The sequence below is a fragment of the Propithecus coquereli genome, unplaced genomic scaffold (assembly GCF_000956105.1).
Source record: "Propithecus coquereli isolate 6110/MARCELLA unplaced genomic scaffold, Pcoq_1.0 Scaffold90, whole genome shotgun sequence".
Classification (NCBI taxonomy): domain Eukaryota; kingdom Metazoa; phylum Chordata; class Mammalia; order Primates; family Indriidae; genus Propithecus; species Propithecus coquereli.
Genome location: NW_012155285.1, coordinates 5107269 through 5133109, shown reverse-complemented (window position 1 = coordinate 5133109; position 25841 = coordinate 5107269). Strand labels below are relative to the sequence as shown.

At 41.2% G+C, this 25841-nt stretch overlaps 1 protein-coding gene across 5 annotated transcripts in view; it reads left to right on the top strand.

Moving 5' to 3' along the window:
• The window catches only part of RUNX2 (runt-related transcription factor 2), a 238790-nt gene that overhangs the window by 88592 nt on the left and 124357 nt on the right, over positions 1-25841 (top strand). For 3 of the 5 annotated variants that reach the window (XM_012664649.1, XM_012664648.1, XM_012664647.1), the window contains exons 3-5: positions 4521-4879; positions 13799-13955; positions 19763-19867. In XM_012664649.1, the coding sequence (XP_012520103.1) occupies positions 4521-4879; positions 13799-13955; positions 19763-19867 (621 nt within the window). Of the gene's footprint in view, positions 1-4504; positions 4880-13798; positions 13956-19762; positions 19868-25841 lie in introns of those variants that run through there. The other 2 variants (XM_012664651.1, XM_012664652.1) reach the window with 2 other exon arrangements.

The following is a 25841-nucleotide window of genomic DNA, read 5'->3' as shown; positions in this document are numbered from 1 at the left end:
CAGCTACTCGGGAGGCTGAGGCAGAAGGATTGCTTGAGCCCAGGAGTTTGAGGTTGCTGTGAGCTAGGATGATGCCACGGCACTCACTCTAGCCCGGCCAACAGAGTGAGACTCTGTCTCAAAAAAAAAAAAAAAAAAAAAAAATACTGTATAGGGGTTAGAACAGGAAACCAGGTTGAAAGAAGCATGGGTTCTGTTCCCAGTCTGGGGATTCAGTTCTTTGACTGGATAAATAACCGACTGCTTCACATCTCATTTTCTTTGTCTGGAAAGTCAGAATTGCCAATTATTGTTAGTAAACAATTATATTAAATGTTAAACGATATGTGAGTGGAGATTAAGCTTATATCTTCCAAAGTAGCCACATTTTCAGAAAAAATGTAAGTTCTTTTTTTTTTTAATGCCATAATATACAACTGAAAAGATAAGTATTTCTGAAGAGGAATCTTGTGGGTGATTTGTTATGAACATTTTGATGTAGAAGAAAATCTAAACCCGAGGGTGAGATCAAGCAAACTATAGCACAAAATACACATCGGTAAAACCTCATGGTTTTCTTATGTGCTTACTATTACCAGGAGAGGTTTGGTTTAGGGGGTCTGTAAAAATGTTTTCGGCCTTTAAGTATAAGGCTTAGAGCCAAGACATCATCAGTTCCAGGCTCAGTCGGTTCCCGTTGAAAGTGTGAATGTTCAGCAAAAGGATGTTTTTGAAAGGAGACTGAAAATCCGCTGTGCCAGATACCTGAAACGTTGTTAGGGTATTCAGTGGAAAATTTCATTTCCACATTATAAATAACTGTAGGATATTTTAAGGGATCCAAGACTAGTAACTTCCAAGACCTGCTTATATTAGTTTCACTGAAATGTGAAATGAAGGGAGGATGCCGAGAAAAAGCTATAAAGCTGAGTTACTGAATGTGATTAATTAAAATAAATAATCTCACCGTTGATTAAATTGTCCTTAAAATCCCTAACCATCGAGGCCTGCCTAGTTCGCTATCCACCAAATGAAACAAAGATAGGGCAAAACAGTGATGGAGGAAAAAAGAGGAAAAGTCCCCATGATGCTTTCTTAAATTCAAACAGTCCTACAATTTCATATTCAAAAAAGCCCCTCTGGTCATCCATATTTGAAATATTGACTCTTTCTTAGTGTCTTCAAATTTCAGGGAGTTCCGTGTTCTGTGGCCTTTCTGAGAGGAGAAGGCCAAGCTCAGAGAAGGTGGCGTATCACCCACCACAGTAGTTACTGAATTTTTATCTCCCTTTGACCACAGAAATAATCCATTTCCTGTAACTCCTCCCCTCCTTTGCAGCTCCCACACATTTAAAAACAAAAAACAAGTCACAGATCTCTGTTAGACAGTGGCACGACATGGGCAAAATAAAACTGCCCCCCTAAAAGTCAAAAAAAAAAAAAAGAAAGAAAGAAAAGAAAAGAAAAAGACAAAAAGCTATTAAGCTTGTGTGTGTGTGAGAGTTGTATATTTATGAGGGTCATAGTGAGGATGTACGAAGTGGATGTGCGAGTGTGTGTCTGAGTACGTGAGAATGGGTGTGTAAGGTATGAGAGTAATGGATGCAGCGTCTCTCTTTCTCTTTTTTTTGAGGGGGAAACCTGCCTTCCCTTTTGGGTCGGCTGCCTGTGGCTGGGGAGACTTGTGCACGCAGGAAGCACGACTGTGCCTAGGGTTAGAGCTCTCCCCTGTGACCGAAAAGATAATTAAAAATTGCACGCGCAGGAGACAGCTCAGCTCCTTGCTGTGCGTCTAGTTCTTCCGGATAAGTGGATTCTCGCACCCTGGCGGCGCCCAGACGGGGAGGCCAAGGAGTAGGTGGTGGAGGGGGTGTCATAGCGGGTGGTTCAGAATCGCCTGTTGGCGTCACGGAGGGTGGCCGTGGGAAGGCCGAGGGGGCGGGAGGGGCGCGTCAAGGAGGCTCGCGTCTGTGGGGGGATTTGAGGGAGAGGCGGGAACGTGGAGAGAAAAGTGGGAAAGGGAAACACGGGCGACGGAGGCGTGGAGTTGTGAACGAATAAAGGGAAGGTAAAAATAAAACCCCAAAGGACAGAGAGCAGTGTCCCCTGAACTCCCTCCTTACGCCCGTGAGGGCGCACACCTAGGTACCCTCCACCCCCGCCTCCGCTCCGCTGTCTGGAAGCCGCTCGGTCCCCAGCGCATCTCTTCAGAGGGGCAATCCTGGTCTCAAAGTCACTCAACCAAAGCCCTCCAAGTTCATCTTGTGCTTTTGACAGGCACCAGGCCCCCCTCTTCCGCGTCCCTTACTCTCTCAGAGCCCTTCCAAGCTCCTTCTAGGGCGCAGACCCTGTCGCGGGCTTCACCAGTGGAAGCAACGCTTTAAAAACCGAGAGGGAGGGTCGTGACAGGTCGCTGCAAGGGTGAGGGAGGCATTTGTGCTGAGCAATAAAAACACCAATTAATGGATATGGCAATTGCTTCAAATAAGATGGGAGGCGGTGAGTGATGACCCAACCATCCTTATTCCTTAATACACCGAGGGGGGGCATTCTAATTTTTTATTTATTTTATAAAATCACTTATTACTGTGTCAGCTACCTTATCAGGAATCTTTGAAACCTTGGCAACTTTATGCAAACACATTTCCGTGCTTTGGAAGGTTTACAAGAGTTTGATAATCAGCAAGAAACGTAGCAATGCACAATCCAGAGGGTGAAACAGCACTGTGCCCCCTTCTTAGGGTGGAATAGCCTCAAGCGGATTTCCCGGCTTCTGCGGGCGCAGCACATTGTTTTATTTGTTTTGAAGGCTCAGAGTTTTGAGGCTGGTCGGAGACACCCACGTGCTTCTGACTCTCATCAGCGTAATGATCGCCTTAGCCAGAGTCGTGTCTATATAAACCACAAAAACCTAATCATTAGAAATCCCAGCCTCCAAAAACCACATTTTAGGTAAAAAAGTGCCGCTTTTTTCCGCGCTCCTTCATGCTCTCGACCACAACTTTTTTGGGGGATCCAAAGTCGCTTTTTAAAGCCACATTAGGAAATAAATACATAAATAGCCATTGAAGCATTTTTAATTTTTTTTCCCAAGAGCGGTGAGGAAGAAAGTTAAGACTTAGTTTTAGATGCATAATAGACTTAATAAAAGATTGAAATTAATAGAAAACTGCTGGGGTTTTTCCCCACTAAGGGTTTTTGCAACTTACTTTAATCACCAAGCTGACAGTTTTCTAGACCTTTAAGAAACTCATCCTTGTTTTCTAAGAATGACAACATTGAATATGTAAGAAGTGTCCAGCCATCCACTTGAGTTTCTAAAAACTATTTTAACTAGTCTTCCCCTCCCCCATTTTTTGTGTCACTGAAGACAAAAATCACCCAAACCCTGCAAAATCTTTCTTTTTCCCCGGGAGCCGCTCCGGCAGAGGTTGGGGGTGGGGGTGGGAGGGTGCAGAGTGCTGAGAAGTGAGCACAGACGCTCAAGAATTTTCCTTCCTCCTCGCTTGAAGTTATAACGAAAAATAACGACAGTCAGATCAGCTGGAGGCTCTCTGGTGTCTCAGCGTCAACCTCGTCCGACCAAGAGGGGGTTCCTTGTCTTAGGGCTGGGGGGAGCAAAAGGACGCGACCAGGCGAGATCCTCCTATACTGGGGCCGCCTCTCTGGGCTTCGGAAGCTGCGCACCGGGCGCGGGGGGCTCCTTCTCGCGACCGGCGGGCGGCGGCAGTGGCTGCGATTCGCAGACTCAAGATCCGTTGCCCCGAGTTCCGCTGCCCGCGACTTACCTCCTGGTACCTTGAAGAGCGAGGCAAGGGGAGCTTTGCAAAGCAGAAGGGAGTGGATGCAAGGAGGTGGCGTGAGAGGACGAGAAGAAAAGAAGGGAAAGGAAGGAGCCAGGCCGGGGAGCCGGGCTGGCAGCCGCCGCGGGAGGAATCTGAGCGTGCAGCCGGCGCGGGGGGAGCGGCGGCCGCCGCGGAGGCGGCGGGAGCGGCGGCGCGGGAGGGCGGAGGCGCGGACGCCTGCAGCTGGGTAGCAGCGCGCGGCGCGGCGCGGCGGTGGCGGGCAGCGAGCGGCAATGCGGGCCCTGGGGCTGGACTGCTGACCCCACGCCGCCTCACCACCGAACTCAAACTGGGAGGGGGCGCCAGCGCACCCAGGACGCGGTGCCCCAGGGGACCCCACTCCAAGCTGCAAACTCAAGTCTCCCGCCTCTCCGGGCCAAACACACCCCCGCGCCCGTTCGCAGCTGCCACCCCGGGTGTTCCAAAGGCTCCGGCAAAGATCTTCGCCTCCCGGGGCTCCCTACCCGCCAACCCGACTACTCCGCATCGCCACCGCTGGCTCCCATCAGACTCTGCCCGGCAGTCTACTTCATCGAACTTGATTTCTCACCTCCTCAGCCCCATCACCTCCATCCCCTTTTCCCCCCGTCTCGCCTCCACCCCCCCCAATTTCCTCCTCGCCCCTCATTTCCACCCTCCTCCCCCTCCCCCGGCCACTTCGCTAACTTGTGGCTGTTGTGATGCGTATTCCCGTAGATCCGAGCACCAGCCGGCGCTTCAGCCCCCCCTCCAGCAGCCTGCAGCCCGGCAAAATGAGCGACGTGAGCCCGGTGGTGGCTGCGCAACAGCAGCAGCAGCAGCAGCAGCAACAACAGCAGCAGCAGCAGCAACAGCAGCAGCAGCAGGAGGCGGCGGCGGCGGCGGCGGCGGCAGCGGCGGCGGCGGCGGCGGCAGCTGCTGTGCCCCGGTTGCGGCCGCCGCACGACAACCGCACCATGGTGGAGATCATCGCTGACCACCCGGCCGAACTCGTCCGCACCGACAGCCCCAACTTCCTGTGCTCGGTGCTGCCCTCGCACTGGCGCTGCAACAAGACCCTGCCCGTGGCCTTCAAGGTAAGAGGCTACGGCCGCCCCCCGCCCCCGGCCGGGCGCTGCGGAACCTGCCCGCCGGCGTCTCTAAGGCCACGGGGGCTGGGCCCCGGACGGCCTCCAAGACCTCCTGTCTTGGCGGCTCTGACCCGAGAAACCTCGGGCTGGCCCTCTTCCTCCGGATGCCCTCGCGCAAATCCCTCTTTCTCCCACCTGTGCCCGCTGCCATCCCGACCCCAGCCCTTGTTCCCCTTACCGGTTCATCACCCCTCAAGTCTCCGGCCTCCGTTCTAACCCACCCCCTTGCGCCGTCCCCCCCTCCCGGAGCCCCAAGGTGCCCACTCCGCACCGCGAGCCCCACTTGCTGCACACGCCCCCTGCCCCACGCGTGAAGATTCCCCGCACTCTCTCCCGGGACTCCTGCGCCCACCACCCCCGGCATCCTGGCCGGCCCCCACCGCCGGCCGCCCGCGTCCCCTCTCCCTGGGATTCCGCGCCCTCCCACCCGCTTCCCTCTCACCCAGACGCCCCTCTGCGGGTCTCGGCGTCCCCTTGCCTGACCTGCTGAGCTCAGCGGCCCCGGCCCCTCTCGAGCTCCGGGGCGGGTGTACGCGGGGTCCCGGCGCCGGGTATTCACGCCCGGAGGTGGGCGCGGAATGCCGGAATGCCGGCTTCGGCGCGTGGGCCGCATTACCGGTAACCAGGGGGGGTCCCAGACAAACCTAGGGTCTCCGGGGGGTGTCAGGACCGTAGTGTTCGCTCTGTTCGCTGACCCGCGCCAGTTCCCGTTATCGGGAGGAAGGCGGGGCTGCCGGGGTCTCCGAGCGCCCCGAGGCGAGGAAGCTCCGGGGTCCTGGGCGCTGGACCCGCGAGTGCGGGAGGTGCGGGCCGGGGGAGGGGGCGGGGGCTCCGGCCGCCTCTTCCAGCCCGGACCGAGCTCCCCGCCTCGCCTCGCCTGGGAGGGATGAGGGAAACCTGTGGAACAACTTCGGTTCTCCGGACTTGAAAACTGAGGTGAAATTTTGCAGATTTGCTTTATTATTATTTTTAAAGGACTTAAATCCGAAAGGCCTCTTGCGTTTGAAAGGTCATGGGAGGCTCCTGCCGGTGGCCTAGGCGCAGAGGGAGTGAGCCGGGCGGCTTGAGAGAGGCCACTGCGCGTCCGGCCTCCTCCGCCCGCCGGGCCCGTTAGTTTGAGGGCGGGTGGCAGCAGCGGCAGTCGCAGGCAGCTGCTGCTCAGGTTGAGGGTGTGTGATCTGGGGCCTCTCGCAGTAGCCCAATGGGTCTCCGTAACTCGATCTGGATTTCCCGGGGCAGCCCTCGCCAGGGGGAGACGCGGAGCCCCCAGGACCGGGCGCGCACTGGATGGATGGGGAAACGAGTTCCCAGGCTGTCCACACTCGCGGGACTAGATGCCAGGCACAGAGGGGTGGGGTGAGCCAGACGTGGGGACGAGCACTCTCAGAAAGATGCCCGTGGCCCTTTCTAACCCCTGAACTCGAGGAGGTGGGCCTGGGTCCCCTGGGTTCTGGGATCTGTGGAGAGCAGGGTAAGCGAGGCCTCGGGGTGAGGGAAAAGGAGGAATCGTGCCAGTTCCTCCACTGTGGACTCTGGGGCCAAACTCCCACGGGCCACAGGCAGTTCCCAGTGGTTGATCACCCCCTGCCCCACGCACCAATTCAGATTCCGTGTGTGGGTGGGGTGGAAAGAAAGAAGAGTCCAGGTCAATTAGCGCTGGTTATCCCTCTAGGTCTTGTATCAGAACAGAAATCAGAATGAATTGTTATGGAAAGGGGATGTTGCATTCTGGGGCAAGTTTCATTTTGCAGTTGGCCCAAGGAAAAAAAAAATTTTTTTTAACCGTCATATTTCTCCTTTTATTAAACCACCCATTTGGTAGGTTAATGTTTTCTTCCTGGAACTATAAAAAGCTCAGAATATATGTGAATTGTAGGAATTTAAATTTCTATACAAGAAGTATCTTTTCCAATGTTCATCGTCCAAGGGCCCGGAATTTTCTAATTAGCCTTATGTGAGGGTAGAAGTTTGTTTCCACCAATGCCGTCCCCCGTACCCTAAAAACCAAAAAACCTGGATGAAAACAGCAAAAAATACAAATAAGTAGATATTTTACCTATACAATGCCACACATAAGGATTTGTGAAAATATAAGGATAGGTGCTTGCATTTAAAGATATTTAGATGTTTGATGTTCTGTATACCGTTCTGCTAAACATGTTTAAGGTCTGTCTTGAACTATTCTTTTGTGTTTATGATGCTGAATTGATTTTGAGCATGAGTATTTTGGATGGAAAGGATGTTTTTGGCATAAAGAAAGAATGCAATTTAGTTTGAACTAGTCTGAGATAATTTGGTTATTACCTAAGTTTTCTCACTACCACCCTTTTACAATTACTTTGAAAATAAATTTTGTTCTTTGTTATTAATCATATTTGTTAATTACACATGGTGCATTATTGTTATTTTAACTAGTAGACAAACCATAGATAACATCAGTCCGTATTAAATTGAATATTTTAATTCATATTAATTGAATACTGAATTGAATTAGCCTAACCCTAACTCTGAATGTTTTCCCACCCCATACGTATGTTTAATGGAATTCAAAAAGTGGGTGATAGTTGAGATCCACTCAGTATAGGTTTTGTCTTTCTGCTGAAAAAAATGTATAGACAGTTGGAACATCTAGATTTTGACAACAGTTTTTGTCATTTTCATTTGAATGATGTAAAAACAACCTCACTTTACCTTACTTTTGGAATAAAAGCCCGAGTGCACTGGACTTCTGCGCTCTTGCATTATAATAAAATACGTTTGCAATGAAGAAATAATATGAAGAAGTCTTCATTTTAAAAGTGGTGACAGCAGTTTGGCTATCATATTTAGAGCTTATGTACAAAATAAATTATAGTGTCGTTGGGTAGATAGCAGATAGGTAAATGTGTTTGAAAGCACACATACACAGAACTTAATTGTTGAGAAGTCTGGTATTCAAATAAATACAGTATTTATTGGGCCCATATTTTATATCTGTGACATTGAACTCTATGCTGCAGAGGATTAGAAATGAATTCAATAGACTGTTTTAATATTTTAATTTACAATAGTGCTTCAACATGATACTGACAACATATTGCATTAAGAAGTAAGTAATGTATTAGTGTTCATCTGATCTTGTGTTGGGATTATATAAAAATTATTTATACTCTACACGTAAAAATGCACAAGCAACTGGTATACTTTATGTGAAGTTGTTTATTACCATTGTATTTTTAACAAAGTTCTGCAGTTTTGAAATGTTCAGTCTTCCCAGGTGTCAAGGAAATGGAAATAAATATTTTTAACATTTCTTTCAGGTGTATCTCACTAAAAGCTTAAAATAGTTAAGGCATACTATTAGGTCCTTTCTGTCCCAGATTATTCTAGTGACAAAGAAGCAATTTGCAAATTCAGCTCATTAGCTGATGGTCAGGTAGAAATAATGGAGAGATCATGTCAACCCTGCATCCAGTAGCACGCTTTTAGTTAGGGGTCTGTCAGCATTTCTACTGTGAAGCCTGGTGTTTAGGGTTTATAACTCAGTTGCTTTAAATAGCTTCAAGCTGAAACACTGCAGAAATTTTAAGTCCAGATGTATATTTTAAAACTAAAAGTAGTACAAACCTATTGCACTGTTTTAAGTTAGAGAACGCTGGACTATATATATTTACCAGTATCATATGTTTTTTTGGCAGTGTTAAAGAAAGAAAACATATTTTTAGATATATGATCCGGTATTCATAGTTAATTCTGTATCTTTAATAATGCCTTTCAGTATTTGTCAAAAAGAGGGTTTCAAAATGATGGAGCAATTTTTACTTGAAAATAATTTTTTGACATCATTGGCCATTTTTCTCTCTTCAAAAACAAGTATGCAACTAATAAACACTTGACACTAGTGAGTTGTATTTTTCTTATGTATTTAGTGATCAGATTTTATGTTTGTATCTTTTTGAATCTAATTTTACCTAAACAAGGGAAATTGGTTATTAAGCCTGTTAAATCCTTATTAAGCCTAATACAAGTTGTTTTGCAAAATTATGTGAATCAATGAATTTCGAGTTGTATAAAGAAAGATACATTTTTGTGTTATGCCTTTAAATGCAATAAAATGTATTTAAAGTTAAATATTTTAGGATTGAATATATAACACTTATTGGTAAGGTTATTGGAAGAAATAATTTTAGGTGGAAAAACACATTTAAAAATTTTTAAGAAACATTTGAAAAAAGGTATGGTAGATACCTTTCATTATCTTTTCCCCTTTGGCATTACTGTTAGTATCCTTTCAAAATTCCAGAATAACCATTATTAGATGATCTAGAACATCTTGATACATGGCATATAAATTGGCTTAGACTGAAATTATTTCCATCAAAAGTTCTCTTTGACTTGTATTTTAAAAATTATGAAATAAAATATCGTATTTATTTTTTTCTCTTGAATTAAATTGGCTTTTCCAAAACTGTGGGTTAAATTCTGAAAACTGGCCGGGCACAGTGGCTCATGCCTGTAATCCTAGCACTCTGGAAGGCCGAGGTGGGAGGATCGCTTGAGGTCAGGAGTTCAAGACCAGCCTGAGCAAGAATGAGACCCGTCTCTATCAAAAATAGAAAAATTTAGCCGAGTGTGGTGGCAGGCGCCTCTAGTCTCAGCTACTCAGGAGGCTGAGGCAGGAGAATCACTTAAGCCCAGGAGTTTGAGGTTGCTATCGTGATGCCACTGCACTCTACCCAGGGCGATGGAGAAAGACTATGTCTCACCAAAAAAAAAAAAAAAAAAAATTAACTGTGGTATTTGTTGAAACCTTTTGATAGCTTATTTAAAGTTATCTTTAAATAATTACCATAGGAATACAATTTTTGCTTTTTTCAATTACTGTCTCACCTCTTTTTATTACGAAGAAATATTTGACCAGATTCTATTTTGAAAAATAATTATATTTCATTTATACTGCAAATACAATGTGCCAAATGATGTTGGCCTGTAGGAGTAATTGATAAGACTAGACTTCTGTCCATGGAAATGTCATAGGCAATTTTAATTTCTGTATAATAAGACCACAGAAATAATTTTAATGGTCTGAGTTAATTCACCATTGCTCCTCTGTCAGAGTGATTCACAGTTTTAGTCATAAGGAGTCTCATACAAAATTTCAATAGCATTGCTAGAGTTAAATATCCTTTCACTTTATTTTGTACAAGCCACATATCATGTGATTTAAATCCTAGTTATAGTGAGGTGTACTAAATAAAGGAACTTCTTTCTCTGTTCTGAAATGTCAGGACAGAAAATTACTTCTCCCTTTCTCATGAAGTTTCTTCACTTTGTAGATTTTATATTTTAAAAACACCTAGAAATGTTGTTAGGGTTTCATCACAAATTATTCTTTGCAGAGCAGTGCTTTTGTATTGGGTCATATGGAAACAAATTTTAATTTGCCCTTATCCGTAACTAAAGAGTGATTTTTGACTGCGCTTTACCCCTTAAAATGTTTTTCCATTGCTTGGGTTTGGTACAGATGAAATGTGTAAAAATTTCTTGATTCTTTTGGTTTTGTTTTAGGTAAACACAGTTGAGAATCTCCAAGGGAAACTTTTTAGCTTCAGAGATCTGCTTTTTAAAAACACTCAAACATATAATTACACTTCTGATTGATATAAAGTCAAATACAGTACTCCCCCCACAACACCCCTCAACATACACTGCCTCAGAAAAACATTGGGTAATCTGATTTGGTCGAGTGAATAGCAGAAAAAAACTAATATATTTAGCCATTAAACTAGAATTCGGCCTTAATAGGAAAGGTTGTCACTACGTCACATTGTCATTTTTTTCAGGCCTTGTTCTAGGCCTCATAGAACAGCCATATAACTTGTGATTATCTATTTGTTTTCTTAAATGTGATATGTAAAACATACCAATATTTAATATGGTCATTATTATGCTGCTTAAGCATAGTAAGATGGATTTATGTATTTCACTCTTAGGGATCTTTTCTTTCATATTTTCCCATATTGAATCAATTTTCTTTTTCTTCTAACTAAAAAAAATCCATTATGTTAAAAATATGCAGTAAAATAATAATGTCCCAGAGCTCTTGAAAACCTTTCTATTGGGGCATATATCTTTATTTTTTTTTCTGAAATTTAGCCAGACTGGAGTGAAACCCACCAGCAGTCTTTCTATATCTCTCAGCAACACCAAAGAACATCTCAGGACATGAAGTGAAGAATTACATACTGGTTTGAACACTTTAAGGGTGCTTATAAGTAAAAGCCTATGTTTAGCAGACAGCAGACTTGGAACGGAACACTATGTTACCCTCCTTGTCTTACAAAAAGCACATCATTATAATTATACTCTGTACTTATATAGTGTCTTCTACATTTTGCAGACTTAAAACAATTATTTCCAATTTATGTTGGAAAACTGTGGTTTCTGGAGACCAAGTTACTTGTCCGAGGTCATAGCAGATATGTAGCAGAAGTGGGGAAAAAAGTGGAGCCTCTTGAGTTTTAGTGTATGTGTTATTTTCTAAACAGTACAGCTTTTCTCCTGCCTTTATTAATGTGCTTACTGGTTCCATATTTTCTTTGACATAGCTACACAGCAGGTGTTAAAACACAATATGCTGAGTGTACAAAATGTCAAAACATTCAGATGAATATTGGCAAATGTAGTAAATTATTTCAGTATTTTCAAATGTTCTCATTTTTGGCATTGTGAATTTGAAAAATTGAAAAGCACATTCCTCCATCAGGAGTATAGCATTACCTGTAATCAGTAGCCACTCAAGGTACTAGATTAAGTATGCAGGGAGGAAGTCTTGTTCTCAAGGGATTTGCCCTTAACTTAGGAGAGTTCTTTGAGAATAGCTATATACTGCAGGTAAAGCGTAGTCAGCATGATTCCCTCTCTCCTCTGGGATGGCAAAAGTTGTCAGAAAACTAGTCTGGAGCAAGGACACATCACTGTTAGCATGGGATGCTGACTCACCCTTTCGCTGGTTCTCTCAGGGTTTTAGCTGGTGGCCCCACAGACTTCTGGCTGTGGGAAGCGGGGCTCTTTATGGAGCTACTTCATTTATTTAATTAAAAAATATTTAGTAAGTAATTATTATGTGCTGAGCACTGTTTTGAGAGCAGGACATACAGTGGCAAACAAGACAGATGAGATGAAGGCACCACTCTCATGTAGTTTCCAAACTAATATAATCTGGACTCCTAGGAGTGAGTCCTTCAGCTTTGGGCTAGTATGTCAAAAGTAGTAGTAGAAGATCGTTAACATATGTACGTTGAGATGAGGATCACTTGAGTATAGTGGGATGCTGTGGACAGAGTGGGTTCTATAAAGAAAGCTTTAAGATTTTTAATTGAACAACAAAGTGCCAAATAGAAGGCATGGAACTGAGAAACAGCCCAGGAGAAAAAAGCAAAGGTGACAAAAATATTGACAGATTTTGTTTGTTTGGTTGTTTTTTTGGCTGAAGGAGAGGATGTAGTGGAGGGTTTATGGATGGGAAAATGGAGTCTCAAAATACAGGGATAGTGGATGTTTTATCACACCATAAGAAATCTACTTTAATGAGAGTATATACCAAGTGTATTGGAAATATGGAATTAAATGGTTAGATTTGTCTTAATGGAAATCTTGACAAAGGAGGGAGTAGCACTAGAAGTAGAAAAAGATAAGTTGGATGTTTACCAGACAGGCAAGTACGGCAGGGGTGTTATTATCAGAGAGTAGTGGGTTACTTTAGTTAGGGCCATTTCATAGTTACTGTGAGGGCATCTGGAAGCTGAATGAGGAAGACATGGAAATAATCTGAACATAGGGTCCTGGAAGTTAGTTGAGAGAAAAGATTGTTATTAAGGGGCAGGATCTTGGTAGTGAATTATGAATAGTATGTTTAGTATATGACAGTGAAAGATCTGCAAAAGCATTTCCTTCTCAGGCTTGGTGTAATCACAGGCACACATTTGCAAGTTAGCTGACTCAGGTTAAAGTCTGATCTCTAGTCTTGGAGCAGAGTAAATGTTCATTAGTCTCAAAGACTGATTATTCTGGATCCTTACTTGGCTGAATTAATCTGCTTCAGATTAACTGTTGAGGATTAAGGAGGCAAATATGTCATTCCATGGTGGCAGATGGGACAAGACAGAAGTGTGGCTAAGAGTATATTTTTTGTCTATGCTTCTCAATTTGTCATTGATCATTTTCAGCCTGGTATATATTTTTATTCTGTACTTAGATCTTAAGTTTTTTGATGTCTTTGGATACCCCACTGGATTCCACTACAGAGTGGACATTCAATAAATATTTATAGCATCATTAAAGGCTGAATTTCTACCCCAAAATAAGGAGGTGAAATGTAGACCACACTGTATCTAGGGCTCTATACAGTTAGGAACTCCAAGGTTTCACTCAAAAATCTCCTATAGAGCTGACCAGACTTGCTATTTTTGGCCTGTGATCTGAATGAGACCACACCTCAGGGCTCTCCCTGAGAGGAAGGTTGCAGACAGGTGATACCTTAACGTGTATGATACAATCTGCAGATGGGGTATCAGCCTTCCTTCTGTGGCATAATTCCTATGGACAATCTAACATGGGGATTTAATAAAAAAATACATATATTCTGTGCAGAATCCAACAACAAATGAAGTAAATTTTTGCCTGCCTTTTAAATGGGTGGACCCTGAAACATTGGTCTGTTTGAAGTGGCATCATAACCTATATACAGATGCTTCGTTCCTGTTTGCAGTTACCGGACTAGAGCACTAAGTCCTGATAAGACACATCATTTACAATGAGAATATTCTAAGTTTTTAAGCTTTTCTGATGTGACATTATTGCTGCTGTGTTTCCTGTTTTATATAGGTGGTAGCCCTTGGAGAGGTACCAGATGGGACTGTGGTTACTGTCATGGCGGGTAATGATGAAAATTATTCTGCTGAGCTCCGAAATGCCTCTGCCGTCATGAAAAACCAAGTAGCAAGGTTCAACGATCTGAGATTTGTGGGCCGGAGTGGACGAGGTAGGTCTCTGACTTTTAATACTGATAGTGGAGTAAACACATTCGGATCTCTGATGAAATGTGGACTAGTCTGTATACAAATCAGCACCTTCTTTTTCTGAATAGAATTACTGAAGATTGATTTAAATACATCCAGATGAAGTTGAGTGTTTTTCTGAGTACTCAGGCCTTTTTCATTTGTTTTATGATATTGAAAATTCAAACAGTGTTTTCAGAAGAACTAGCTCCCGATTTTCACTGGTTGTGAGCATATCAAGGCAGACAAAAGAACAGTTGGAGGATCAACTTCTGAAATATGAGGAGTTAAATAACTGAGTAAATTGAGTGGTAAAGGGGAAAGGAAAATGAAGGCATTGGATCAATTTCCTGATAATATCAATTTTGCTCTAAGTTGTAGCAAAGACAGCTAGCATAATGCTCTTCACTTATCACATATGTTACCTCTATATGATTTAATTTACTTTCATAATAAGAATCTATATTAAAAAATCATGATTTTTTACAGAAGGCTTTTCATTTGAATAAATAAATAATATATTACTTATGTTAGAGTGACTATGTAAAGTTGTCTAGACAGATGAATGATCAGGACTCAAATCCACACTATGTGAGGGTTTTCACCATCTGAGTCCATGCTCAAATATTAGGAATCCTTAAACTGATCATAAAATAGAGAATAATCCCATTTAAGGTTTTACAGTTGTTTGATCAATGGGTTAATGTTTTTAAAAAGTCTCTGAGGAGACCAATATTTTGGATTTTATTTACTTATTCTACAAAGAGACATTTACTATTCATTCACCTATCAGAAGTATTATGCTTAGCTATTTATTTATTGAACCTAATATTTCCATTTTAAGTACTTTGATAAGAAGAGAGAAAATAGACCATTTTAGGGCCAAGGTGCAATAAATTACAAAGCCCTATGGAATCACTGCAACCCAAGTTTGAATTAGGAAATGAGAAGCACCAATTTTTAAACCATGTCTAATAATTGCTCTTTAGTTTGGATCAGATGTCAAATTATTACCATTGTAAAAACTTGATAAGGGAAATTCAAGCAAGGCTGTTTCCGATGAGTAGTTTTAGTTTACTTTCTAGGAACAGGGCCAAGTAGTTGTACTTTTTAACTTAAAAAAAATGATTCATGCTAATGAGATACTGTCACTGAAAGGTTGTTTGAAATAAAATGAGGCTCAGAGCCTCTGGTAGAATCAAAACCAAAGGGGTTATCTCTGCATCAGGTTAAGTTTACTTTCATTAAAAGACACATCCTATGTCACTTTTGACTGATTAGGTTTGGAATCTGTGTGTGTGTGTGTATTCATTCTTTTTTTTTTCTCAGTTATTCATGCAGGTCCACAGTACAATTAAAGTTTCTCTTTTTTTCCTAGTTAGAATCAAGAAAAATGTGGACATGATGATTTACCTGTATGCTCTGAATTGCATCTTTCTTCTTATCTAATATTACTTTCTTTTTAATTAGAGTAATGAATTTTAGTATTTAAAAGATTGAGTGCTATCCTTAATTTTACTTTACAGATTCAAGCTAGTGTTTTCATTTATCTTGCTTTTGTATTGTATAGGTGCTGCATACTTTTTTCTGATCAATTTGAGTAGAAACTATGGCAAAGTGATAGTGTACTTTGTAAACCCTCAACATATTTATTTAAGAAACTTCAAAGAGAAACAAAGGGTGTGCACTGTTTTACTATATTGGCTTTCTGAGTTTTGGCTGGTTTCCCAAATAGCAATTTTTATATTAAAAAAAAAAGACAGACTTAACTGCTTGCAGACTTTTCACGCATGGAAGATGAAGAAAGCTTCTTTTGATGAAGTGTAATTATGTCCAAACAGAGCTGACCCCCTCCCCCTATATTTCTTATGATCTTAACTGAAGAAAGTAGGATTTTTCCTTTGAAGCAGCCGGGACTTGGTGAAGGATCTGAAATGCTACAGTCTGCTGCCAGAGGCAGGATGGAGAAATTGGTCCAGACTTGTCTTCGAGACTCAGATGGGGAGTAGGGGGAATGGATGGATAGAGAAAGAAAAATTGATTTATCACTAATAACAGATTTTTATATCATTACATTAACATTGTATGAAAGGAAACAGTACTGTCAAGCTGAAATGAAGAAGAAACAAGGACAGAGAACACGGATAAGAGATAATGCTGAAAAAAAGAGGATCAGTTTTTCAGTGGCAGGAAACCCTTTAACCTGCCTTTGTACCTGACCTGCTTTATAACAGACTCCAGTTTCCTTTTTGATTTTCACATTTCTTCATTTCTCTTAAGTTATTAAGTCTGGATCAACATGCTGCTACCATTGTATTTTCTTTCTCAACTTTAAAAATTTGCTATTTTCAGTAGTGTTAAGAAATTAAAAAAACCCACCAAGTTCCTCAACTAATACACTTTTTTTTCTTTCCACTGGTAGAAACATAAACTCTCAGAAATTAAAAACAATCTTAGATTTAAAAAGGAGTCATGTCACTATTTACTTTGACTTTATGGGTCATCTTATGACCACAGCTTTTGAAAGTGCTTTCGAATAAATGTAAAACATTAATGAAACTTGTATTAAGTTAGGGGTGGCTTATGGTTTTTAATTGTCTTTTCTTTTTTTCTCCTCTGTATTTTAAGCAGAAGTGTTTAAAATGACTTTGGTCTTTAAATTTTTTTTGGTGTGCTTCCTCTCTTTTGACCTCAAGCATACTGCTTTTAATTTACAGGCATTTTTAAGCATCTACAGTGTGCAGAGCATGGAACCTTGTCAATTTAGGGTACAGTCCTGCTTACGATCGTATCCTTTCTGACTATTCCTGGAAGCCCCTCAGGCTGGATTGGGATTGTCTACCAATGACAGTTCCCTATGTTTCTCTTAGAAAATGTATGACTTGATATATTGCAGAACTAGTTTTAGATGAAGCCGTGGACGACACAATTCGTTATCTAGTCATTGCTAGCTCCCTAAGTAAGAGCTTGCATTTTTAAGTCAGAGTCTGCATTTTTATCACTTATGGAAAGTAATTGAAAAAACAGGATTTAGAATTTTTTTTAATTTAGGGAAATCATGAATGCCACGTAAACATTTGACTTAGGAAATGTGTTATTATAATAAGATGAGGAACCAATTACCAAGTTGGGTGGCGATTTCTGACAGTTTCTTCAACATTACATACATATTTCTTCTGACGGGGCAATAAGAAGTGGAAGGAACCTCCTTGATTTTTGTTTTGTTGTTAAAGTACATCTTGGTCCTTAGGATTCGATTTTGGAAGACCATAGTTATATTTAAATACTTGTTTCCTCCCCCAGACCCACCTCTTTTTAAAAGTAGTTTTTATAGAATGCTGATTCCGCTCTGAACATTTAGATGCTTTTTACTTCAAGGTTAAGTTTTATATTTGCTTCGTTCCTGTGTGAGGTGTTTCCGTGAATTTGGGAGAAGCATAGACGATTTTTAATATCCTAAATAAGCTGTAAAGGTCTAAAATAGAAATATTTCCAAAACCGGTTTAGATAAATCCATGGACAATATCTCTATCGGGTTATTTAAAGACACTAAGGATAATTGAGGTCTATATGTATCCTTGATTTATGAAGATCAGTGCCATGGATGACAACTGCCTTCCAAACAGGACCATTGGAGCCACTGTTAGAAATGTAATTCTGGGTCTGTGGACCACTGATCCCACCCCAAATGGCATTTTGAAATGTTTTAATGTAAATTAACTTTCAGTCTAGAGATTCAACTGTTTTACTTCTTAGATCTTTTCATTGTTTTGAGAGGCTAATCTGGACCCAGTGGCTTCCTATTCAAGTTTCTAATTTCCGTTTCTATAGACTTTCAGTTTTCTGTAACTAGTTTGGACTCCTGGCCGGTTTGTTCTTCTGGTTAGTCTTCATGTTTGTAATAAAGCCTCTCTGTTCCTTAACCAATTAAATTACTTAAATCCATGTAATATCTAATATATAGTGGATGAAATATGTTACATTGATGACACTTTAAAAATAGATTCTTTCATCATCCTGGCTAGGATATATTGCATTAGTCCATTTATATTTACTGTTTCTTGGGCACATAGAGCTGACTGGGATACATCTATAAATAAATTACCTATTAATTTTTAAAAATGTTTTCTGGCGAAGTGGCAGAATTATAAAAAAGTGCATTAATTTTAGGGTCTGAAAGGCATGGGTTCATATCTTCATTTTTTTCACTTTTATTAATTGTGTGAATTTGGGTAAATTACTAAGCCTTGCTGGGCTTCACCTTCTTCATTTGTGAAATGGGGATAAGTCTAACTGGAGGGGATAAAATGAGATAATGTATATGAAGTGGCTGGCGCTTAATAGGTTTCTAATCAACATTAATCTTTCCTTGTTCAATTCCCCCCTGACCTCCCAATTCCTATCTTTTCTTTCCTTTTATTTACCCTTGGCCATGGAAAAATATAGCCAGGGAGACTTAAAACTATATATACTCAGTAATAAATGATATGTGTCTTAAACAGATTTTGTGAACTTACATGGTTGGGGTTGAAAAGAAAACCCATTCACTAGACTTGACAGCCAAAGACCTGTTCTACATTAAGGCTTGTATATAACCTGTTCCATATTAAGCTTTGAAAAGATTGCATTAAACTTTGCATTGCTACATATTGTGTAAGATTTGTGTTTTGATTTAATACCCTCAGCTTTCAGTGAAGGGAAAAATAGTCTCTGACCAAAAAACAAAGCAAAACAAAATGAGCTTTTTAAAGGTCTGTTACAGGAGCAGACTAAATGAGTACTTTGGCCCGAGGTTGCTGAATATTTTATTGAGTCACTGTTTCACACCCACCTTTTCCTGTCTTGTAACAGTTTGCAGTTTTGACTATCTGACATGAGTAACCGTTGCAAATCTAACTGATTACAACTGTCAGTGAGTCTGTGTAACAGAGAATGGTATCTTCTGGAGAAAGCAGACATCCACATCTGCTGCTAACCTTTTTTCCCTTTTTTCTCCCCTTATTTGTCACTTTTAGCTTTTTAATTTGAAGCATCAGCTGTAATATTTCAATGAAACACACCTCTGCTAAAAGTAAAAATTCATGTTTATATTGAGAGATTTCATGTTCATTGAGCAAAACAAAAGTAACTATCAGGGAGTTAAGATTTAACAACAGAAATGTGTGTCAGGGAAGAGGTGGACAGGGAGGAGAAAAACTTTGTTCCAGTAATGATGAAATCATCATACCACAGGCACATTAAGGCCAGGACAGGAGACACTGGCTCCTGTTAAAATGATTCCCATAAGAACTTTCCTCTTTCATCTTCCTATTGTAGTGCAGTTAAGCAAATGAAATGCTAAAGCCATGTGAAATAAATAATATAATCAACAATGATTTGCTATTGTTCTCTCATGGGGTCATGACCTAATCCTAAATAAAGTCTTCTAAAATTGTCTGTGCTTGGATGTGTTCTTGATGTTGGAGAAAATTGAAATGAAAAGCACCTTCCTCAACTGGACCAGGATTTTTGTTTTTATTACAACTGTTGCTACTGAGGAGCTTTTTTGGAATTGAGGTCTTCCTGTATAGTACTGCAATGAAGATGATGATCTTAATACTCAGCAATTTTAGAAACGTCCTGAAGTGGGCATCAGATGTTTTCCAATTTAGAATAAGGAGTCCTGACCCTTGTCTTTATTTTGTTGCCTCCTCAGAGATGCTTAAATGTAATTTGGACATCTATGCTGCTATATGATCATCGATACTATCTCTTTATGTTTACTATGTATTTTCCCCTTTTAAATCTGCAGGCAAGAGTTTCACCTTGACCATAACCGTCTTCACAAATCCTCCCCAAGTAGCCACCTATCACAGAGCAATTAAAGTTACGGTGGATGGACCTCGGGAACCCAGAAGTAAGTACTTGCCTTTCTATCGAAAATGGTAATAGAGTTTCCAGAGACCCCATGAGGAATTTATTCCAGATAAGTTAGTGTTACTTTGAAGTCCATAATGTCTTTGCAGAGTTTTCTATCTGCACAGATTTTTAGTGAGGGACAATTACTGTAACTTCACAGTTAGTGAAAAGTAAAATGACGGTTTTAACCTTTGCCACAAAATTGCTAAGACTTCCATAACTTTAGGAAATGAGAGAATAATTATTCAGTCACTGTAACTGTTTGCTAAGAAATTCTGCTCATCCACTGCACATAGCAGACAGCAGCGTAGACCCATGAGAGCTGAGGAAGAAAACAGTAAACTTAAAAATCTTGAGCTTAGTCAAAAGCATTTGCATGTGTTTCCCATGGCCTAAGAATGTGTTTTAGCTTTTTAACTCGCCCACTCAATTCCCTTTATAAAGAGCACACTGCTTAATTACAAAGAATTTATTTGCAGATGATAACTTGCTTGATTGTTACAACACTGTTGTTTGGTCATGCTCTAGTAATTGTTATAGGTAGTTTCTTTTAACAGATAGAGTCAAACTGGATTTAAATCTTCCTTGGTTTATTTGTCTGTCTGGATGTCCAGAAGGTTTAATCAGTAGTCAAAGTAGTGCACATAATCTTTTGGGGCCAATAATGTATTTTCCTCCAAAATCTAGGTTGAAACAGGCTTGCTTCCCCCTCCCCCACCCAGAAACTGATTTGAGCAAACTCGGCAGAGCAGTATTTAAATATATTCAGAGATTAAAGATTATTTGATATATAAACCATTAACAATTCTGTGCCAATAGAAACATCACATAGAACTCTGCCTTGGCTGAGTGAATACATTGGAGTCCTAGCCATTACATTTAAGGCATTTAATTTGGTTTGTGGTGGAAGTACAGCTGGCAGAAGTATGTGTTCTATAACAGTACACCTGCCTGGACCATGAGAGTGGCATATCTTTTCTTCCCCTGAAATGAGAGAAAAGGGCTGGTAAGGTTTTTCCTCTACCCAGGTAGCGTATCTTTTAGCAATGGGAACATGTGGTGGCTCCCGTCCCTTTTGCTGCTGTCTCTTTTCTCAAAGGCTGACTGCTTGCCCAAACTAGGGAGGTTTCTTGCCTCAAAAGAAAGTCTTTGAGGTTTTTGTTTTTTCCTTCTTTCATGTATATGGCATTCTTCCAGGTTCATAATATTGGGTCAGTGTTGGCCCTGTCTGTTCAGTTTGGAAATGTCCTTTTAGGTGGTTGCTGTACACATGTGTGTAAGCCCCAAGTCTCCAGTCCTAAGGGCTAATAGTTATGCAGTGCAGGTGGATAGAACAGAGCAGGGCTATTTTGCCTGGTTTGGGGCTTTGCCTGACTTTTCTGAACAGCCATACCTCGGGATGATGCCTTATGATAGAAGACATCTTCTAACCTTTTGTCAAACTAGCCCTTGAGTTCCTGAAAAGGCAGGGGCGTCCATTTTAGTAGTGCATAAAGCAGGATAGCAGTCTTTTAACGTTTAGCATCACTAATACTTATCTTTTAAAGATGTTTCCTGCCGATCTCAGCTACTTTTCTCAGTTCTTGGAAAAACCATTATTGTATACACACAAAGAGTTGATGCTCAAAAGTTGATGGTTGGGAGAGGAAACAGGGATGGGTAGGTGCTGCCCTATTCTGAAAGATATGACAAAAGGTGAAGAGGCAGAGTAGCTTTGAGAAAGTCACTTCTGTTTTAAGTGTGGACAGCAGTACCTCATTTCTCATTTTTTTTTTTTTTGGCAGAATTCATTAGTTGATAGACTCACTGCGCTGTAAAGACAGGGCAGTGTTCTGAAAGCAGTAAGGGTTAGCAGTAGGGGCCAGATGGTATATGTGTGACCTGAATTCAGGCTTTGGGTGGTACTAAGGGTGGGTGGGGGAAGCAGATACAGATCTGCAAGTGGCAGGACCACTTGCCCTAGATAAACCTGAGTAACATTTCTTTCGAACCAAAGACATCCGTGAAAATGTGATGTCATTTTCCTGACATCATGAGGTGACTTTCCAGAGTCGTTGTCTGTGTATAAGGATGGGTCTGGTATGAGCAATAGCTTAATCCTACAACCTGGACTCTGCTAGATTACAGTGGTTCCCAACCTTTCTGGCACCAGGGGCCAGTTTCATGGAAGTCATGGGCACCTCAGGTGGTGATGAGAGCGATGGGCAGCAACTGTAAATACAGATGAAACTTCCTTTGCTCGCTGCTCACCTCTTACTGTGCACCCCCCTACTGCCTCCATTTCCTAAGTTTCATGGAAGACAATTTTTCCACCGGAGCGGGGCAGGCAGTGGAGCTCTGCAGCCCATTCCCTAACAGGCCACGGACCAGTACTGGTCTGTGGCCCAGGGGTTGGGGACGACAGCTCGATTATTTCCTTCCACCTGGGCATTGAATGTTTGTAGTATAGCACTCTCTTCAATATTGTTCTTTAACTTTGACACTCCCAGGTGTGGAAAATGCACATGATTGTCAATTTTTTTCAACAGCGAGTGTAATAGGATTTTGATTAAATGGTGTATATGGTAGTAAGTAGGGGATCCTCTAGAATGGAGTGGCAAACTTTTTCTGTAAAGTGCACAATAGTAAATAATTTTGGCTCTTTGGGTCATGTGATGGTCTCTTTCACAAGCACTCAACTTAGCCATTGTAGTGCAAAAGCAACATAAACAAATACATAAGTGAATGGTCATGGCTAGACAGGCGTTGAGTATCCCTTATCTGAAATGCTTGGGACCAGAGTGTTTTGGATTTTGGATTTTTTTAGATTTTGGAATATTTGCACATACATAATGAAATATTTTGGGGATGGGACCCCAGTCTAAACACAAAATTCGTTTATGTTTCTTATACACCTTATGCCTATAGCCCGAAGGTAATTTTATGTGATATTTTTAATAATTTTGTGCGTGAAACAAAGTTTGTGTTAAGTACTTAATGTGTGGAATTTTCCACTTGTGGCATCATGTCAGCAATCAAAAAGTTTCGGATTTTGGAGCACTTTGAATTTCAGATTTTTGAATTAGGGATACTCAAACTGTGTTCTACTAAAACTTTATAAAAACAGATGGTGGGCCAGATTTGGCCCACAAATTGTAGTTTGCCAACCCTTGCTCTGGATTACAACTTTTAACAGAGAAGAGCTTTAGTAAGAGTCTTTCCTGAGGGGAGAAAAAAAGATAATACAGTTGTTTTAGCCTCCTCTCCCCCCAAATTATAATTCCTAAGTAGTGTTATCTGTCATAGAAATGGTATACCTCTGTTTATTGCTGTAGTGGTTTGAAGGAGTTGAGGATTTTGTACTATTAGTTCCTGTTAATGGAATTTTACAATTTCCTCTAAAGATCTGAATATATATTGAAAAGGCTGCTTCTGGTAGCTTAGCTGTTTGAACAAGAACAAGTTCCGGGTCACCTGATTGAGTCTTTATGTCAGACTGCATGGATTGAAATCCCAACTCTACTATTTATTAGGTGTTTGAAGGTAGGCAAGTTACCTAACTTCTCTTTGCCTTGGTTTTCTCATCTTTTAAAGTGAGAACAATAATAATAGTGTCTTCCTCATCAGTTGCTACAAGGGTGTTAAATGATGTAATGTATGTAAAATGGGTAGCACAGTGATTGTCATGTAGTAAGTGCTCATTAAGTGCTAGCTATTACTACATCAGTTTTCGTTAGTGTCAGAAGTTTGCTGTAGAGTTTTGCTTATAGTATGCTTCCAGGAAACAGATACCATCTAGATTCTGTTCTTTAGTGTATTGCTTCTTTTCCCTGCAGATGGTTTTACAAATTTTTGCTCATTAGTAAATGATACTAATAAGTGTTATAAATCGTACCTTGAACAGATATTCATGCTGCCCAGGGAAAGCTGTGCAGAATTGATGATAAACACAATTTGTTTGCAGCAAAATCCAGGAGAGGATGCTATGGCACTAATACCCCACTCTGAGACCCTGCTTATCAACACATCTGCTAAGACTTGCTTTTCACTCAAAAATCTGAAAAGTTTCATCCTTCTGTGCTGTGTTTTCTGTCTCTGGCAGCTGAACTACTGCTGTCACATCACAAACAACTTCTTTTCTTAATATACACATCTGGCGTTGGCAGTTGGACGAACTTCATAAGCGCACATGATCATCACTCATTACAAGATTAAAAAGTACCCCATGGCATCATTGATGTTTTTTAACTTTGATCTTTTGCAGTTGTGATTCATCTCAGTTATAAAACTTCCCTTTAAAGGAACATAGCCGATGACTTATTAGAACCTTCATCTTAAGTAGCGTAAACACGAAAATGGTACACATCTTTACAAAAATGCCATTTATTTTCTTTGCCAGCTTATCATTTTAAGACGCGACATCATACTTAAAATCCCAAATTTGTAAGTCTTGTATTTAGGCAAGGCGTTTTGACCTTATGTTGGCAAGGTAGCTCTTAAGACTGCCAGCAGGAGAAGTCAGTGTAGCAGCAGCAGCAACAGTAATGCATTTGGATACCTAAGTCTTTTAAACATCAGTTTCTATTAGGATCCTTTGTTCCATTTATGCACTTGGTTCCAACTCCAGTCTGATTTAAAGAATTTCTACAGGAAGATGAAAACTTGGTTAGCAATGTCATATTTTATAGAAGTGGTTCTGAGCTAGGGAAGAGGACCGATGGAAAAAGGTATCGGTAGCTGTGCAGAGGATGGAAAAATCCTTTTATGTAGTCAGAATCCTTTTATTTCTCTTGCTGCATTTTTAGTTATCTATTGCTAAATAACACACTACCCCCCAAACATAAAGGCTTAAAATAACAACCAATTATTTCTCACAATTCTGTGGGTTGACTAGGGTTCATCTGGATGGTTTTTCTGTTGGCCTTGTGTGGGGTCTGTCATGTGGCTGCAGTCAGATGGTGGCTGGTGCTGGAACATCTAAGATGGCTTCATTCATATGTCTGGTGCATTGGTGGGATGGTTGGAAGGTTGGACTCAGCTGGAATAATAGGACAGCTGAGCCCCTTTCTCACTTTCTGTGTAGTCCTAGGGCCTCTCTTTCTCCACTTGGCCCCTCTGTGTAGTCTCTGCAGCTGAATGTGACTTCTTACATGGTAGCTCAGGGCTCTCTAAGGTACAAAAGTGGGAGCTGTTGAGCCTTCTTTTTTTAAATTAATTAATTTAGTTTTTATTTTTATTTTTAAATTTCAGAATATTATGGGGTACAAACATTTTGGCTACCTATATTGCCCTTGCACTGCCCACGCCAGAGCCACAAGCTGCTGGGCCTTCTTAAGGCTTAGGCTCAGAACTGGCATGGAGTTGCTTCCTCTGTATTCTGTTGGTTAAAGCAAGATATAGATGCAGCCTGGATTTAAGGGGAAGAAACCACATAAAGGTGTGAATGATGGGGGGAGTGGTTCATTGGACCACGAATGTCATCAACTTCCACAAGTGTTTAGCTGGTAAATGTCACTGTTGCAGTAGGAGAGAGAATTTTTTCAAGGTACCATCTTCTGAAAGGTCTCTTGACTTTATCAATCTGGGGGGCATTAAAGATCTACAAAGTGATTCTAAGTTTACCACTCCAATAGTAGCTCCATTCCTAATTGAACAAAACTGATAAATATCAGATGAATTAAGGGAGGGTATTAACTTTTGGTGCTTGGTATTAGCAGATCAATATCAAGCTGATCCAGATCGATACTTGTACTAGAGAAAATCATGAGATGTTTGAACAAAAATGAGTATGAGTCTTGCCTGGCAACATGGCAAGTATTTAGCAGAAATATCCTATGACTCTTCAAATGGACAATGGACAGCTTGGAGGTTTTATATTCGATATCGTTCAGCTTTGAAATTCTTGTTTGCCGGCACACCTGCAAACCTGATACTTGACATATGTGAGTAGGTTTCTAAGAATTTTTGTGTGTTGGGCCTTAGGCAAGTAAACC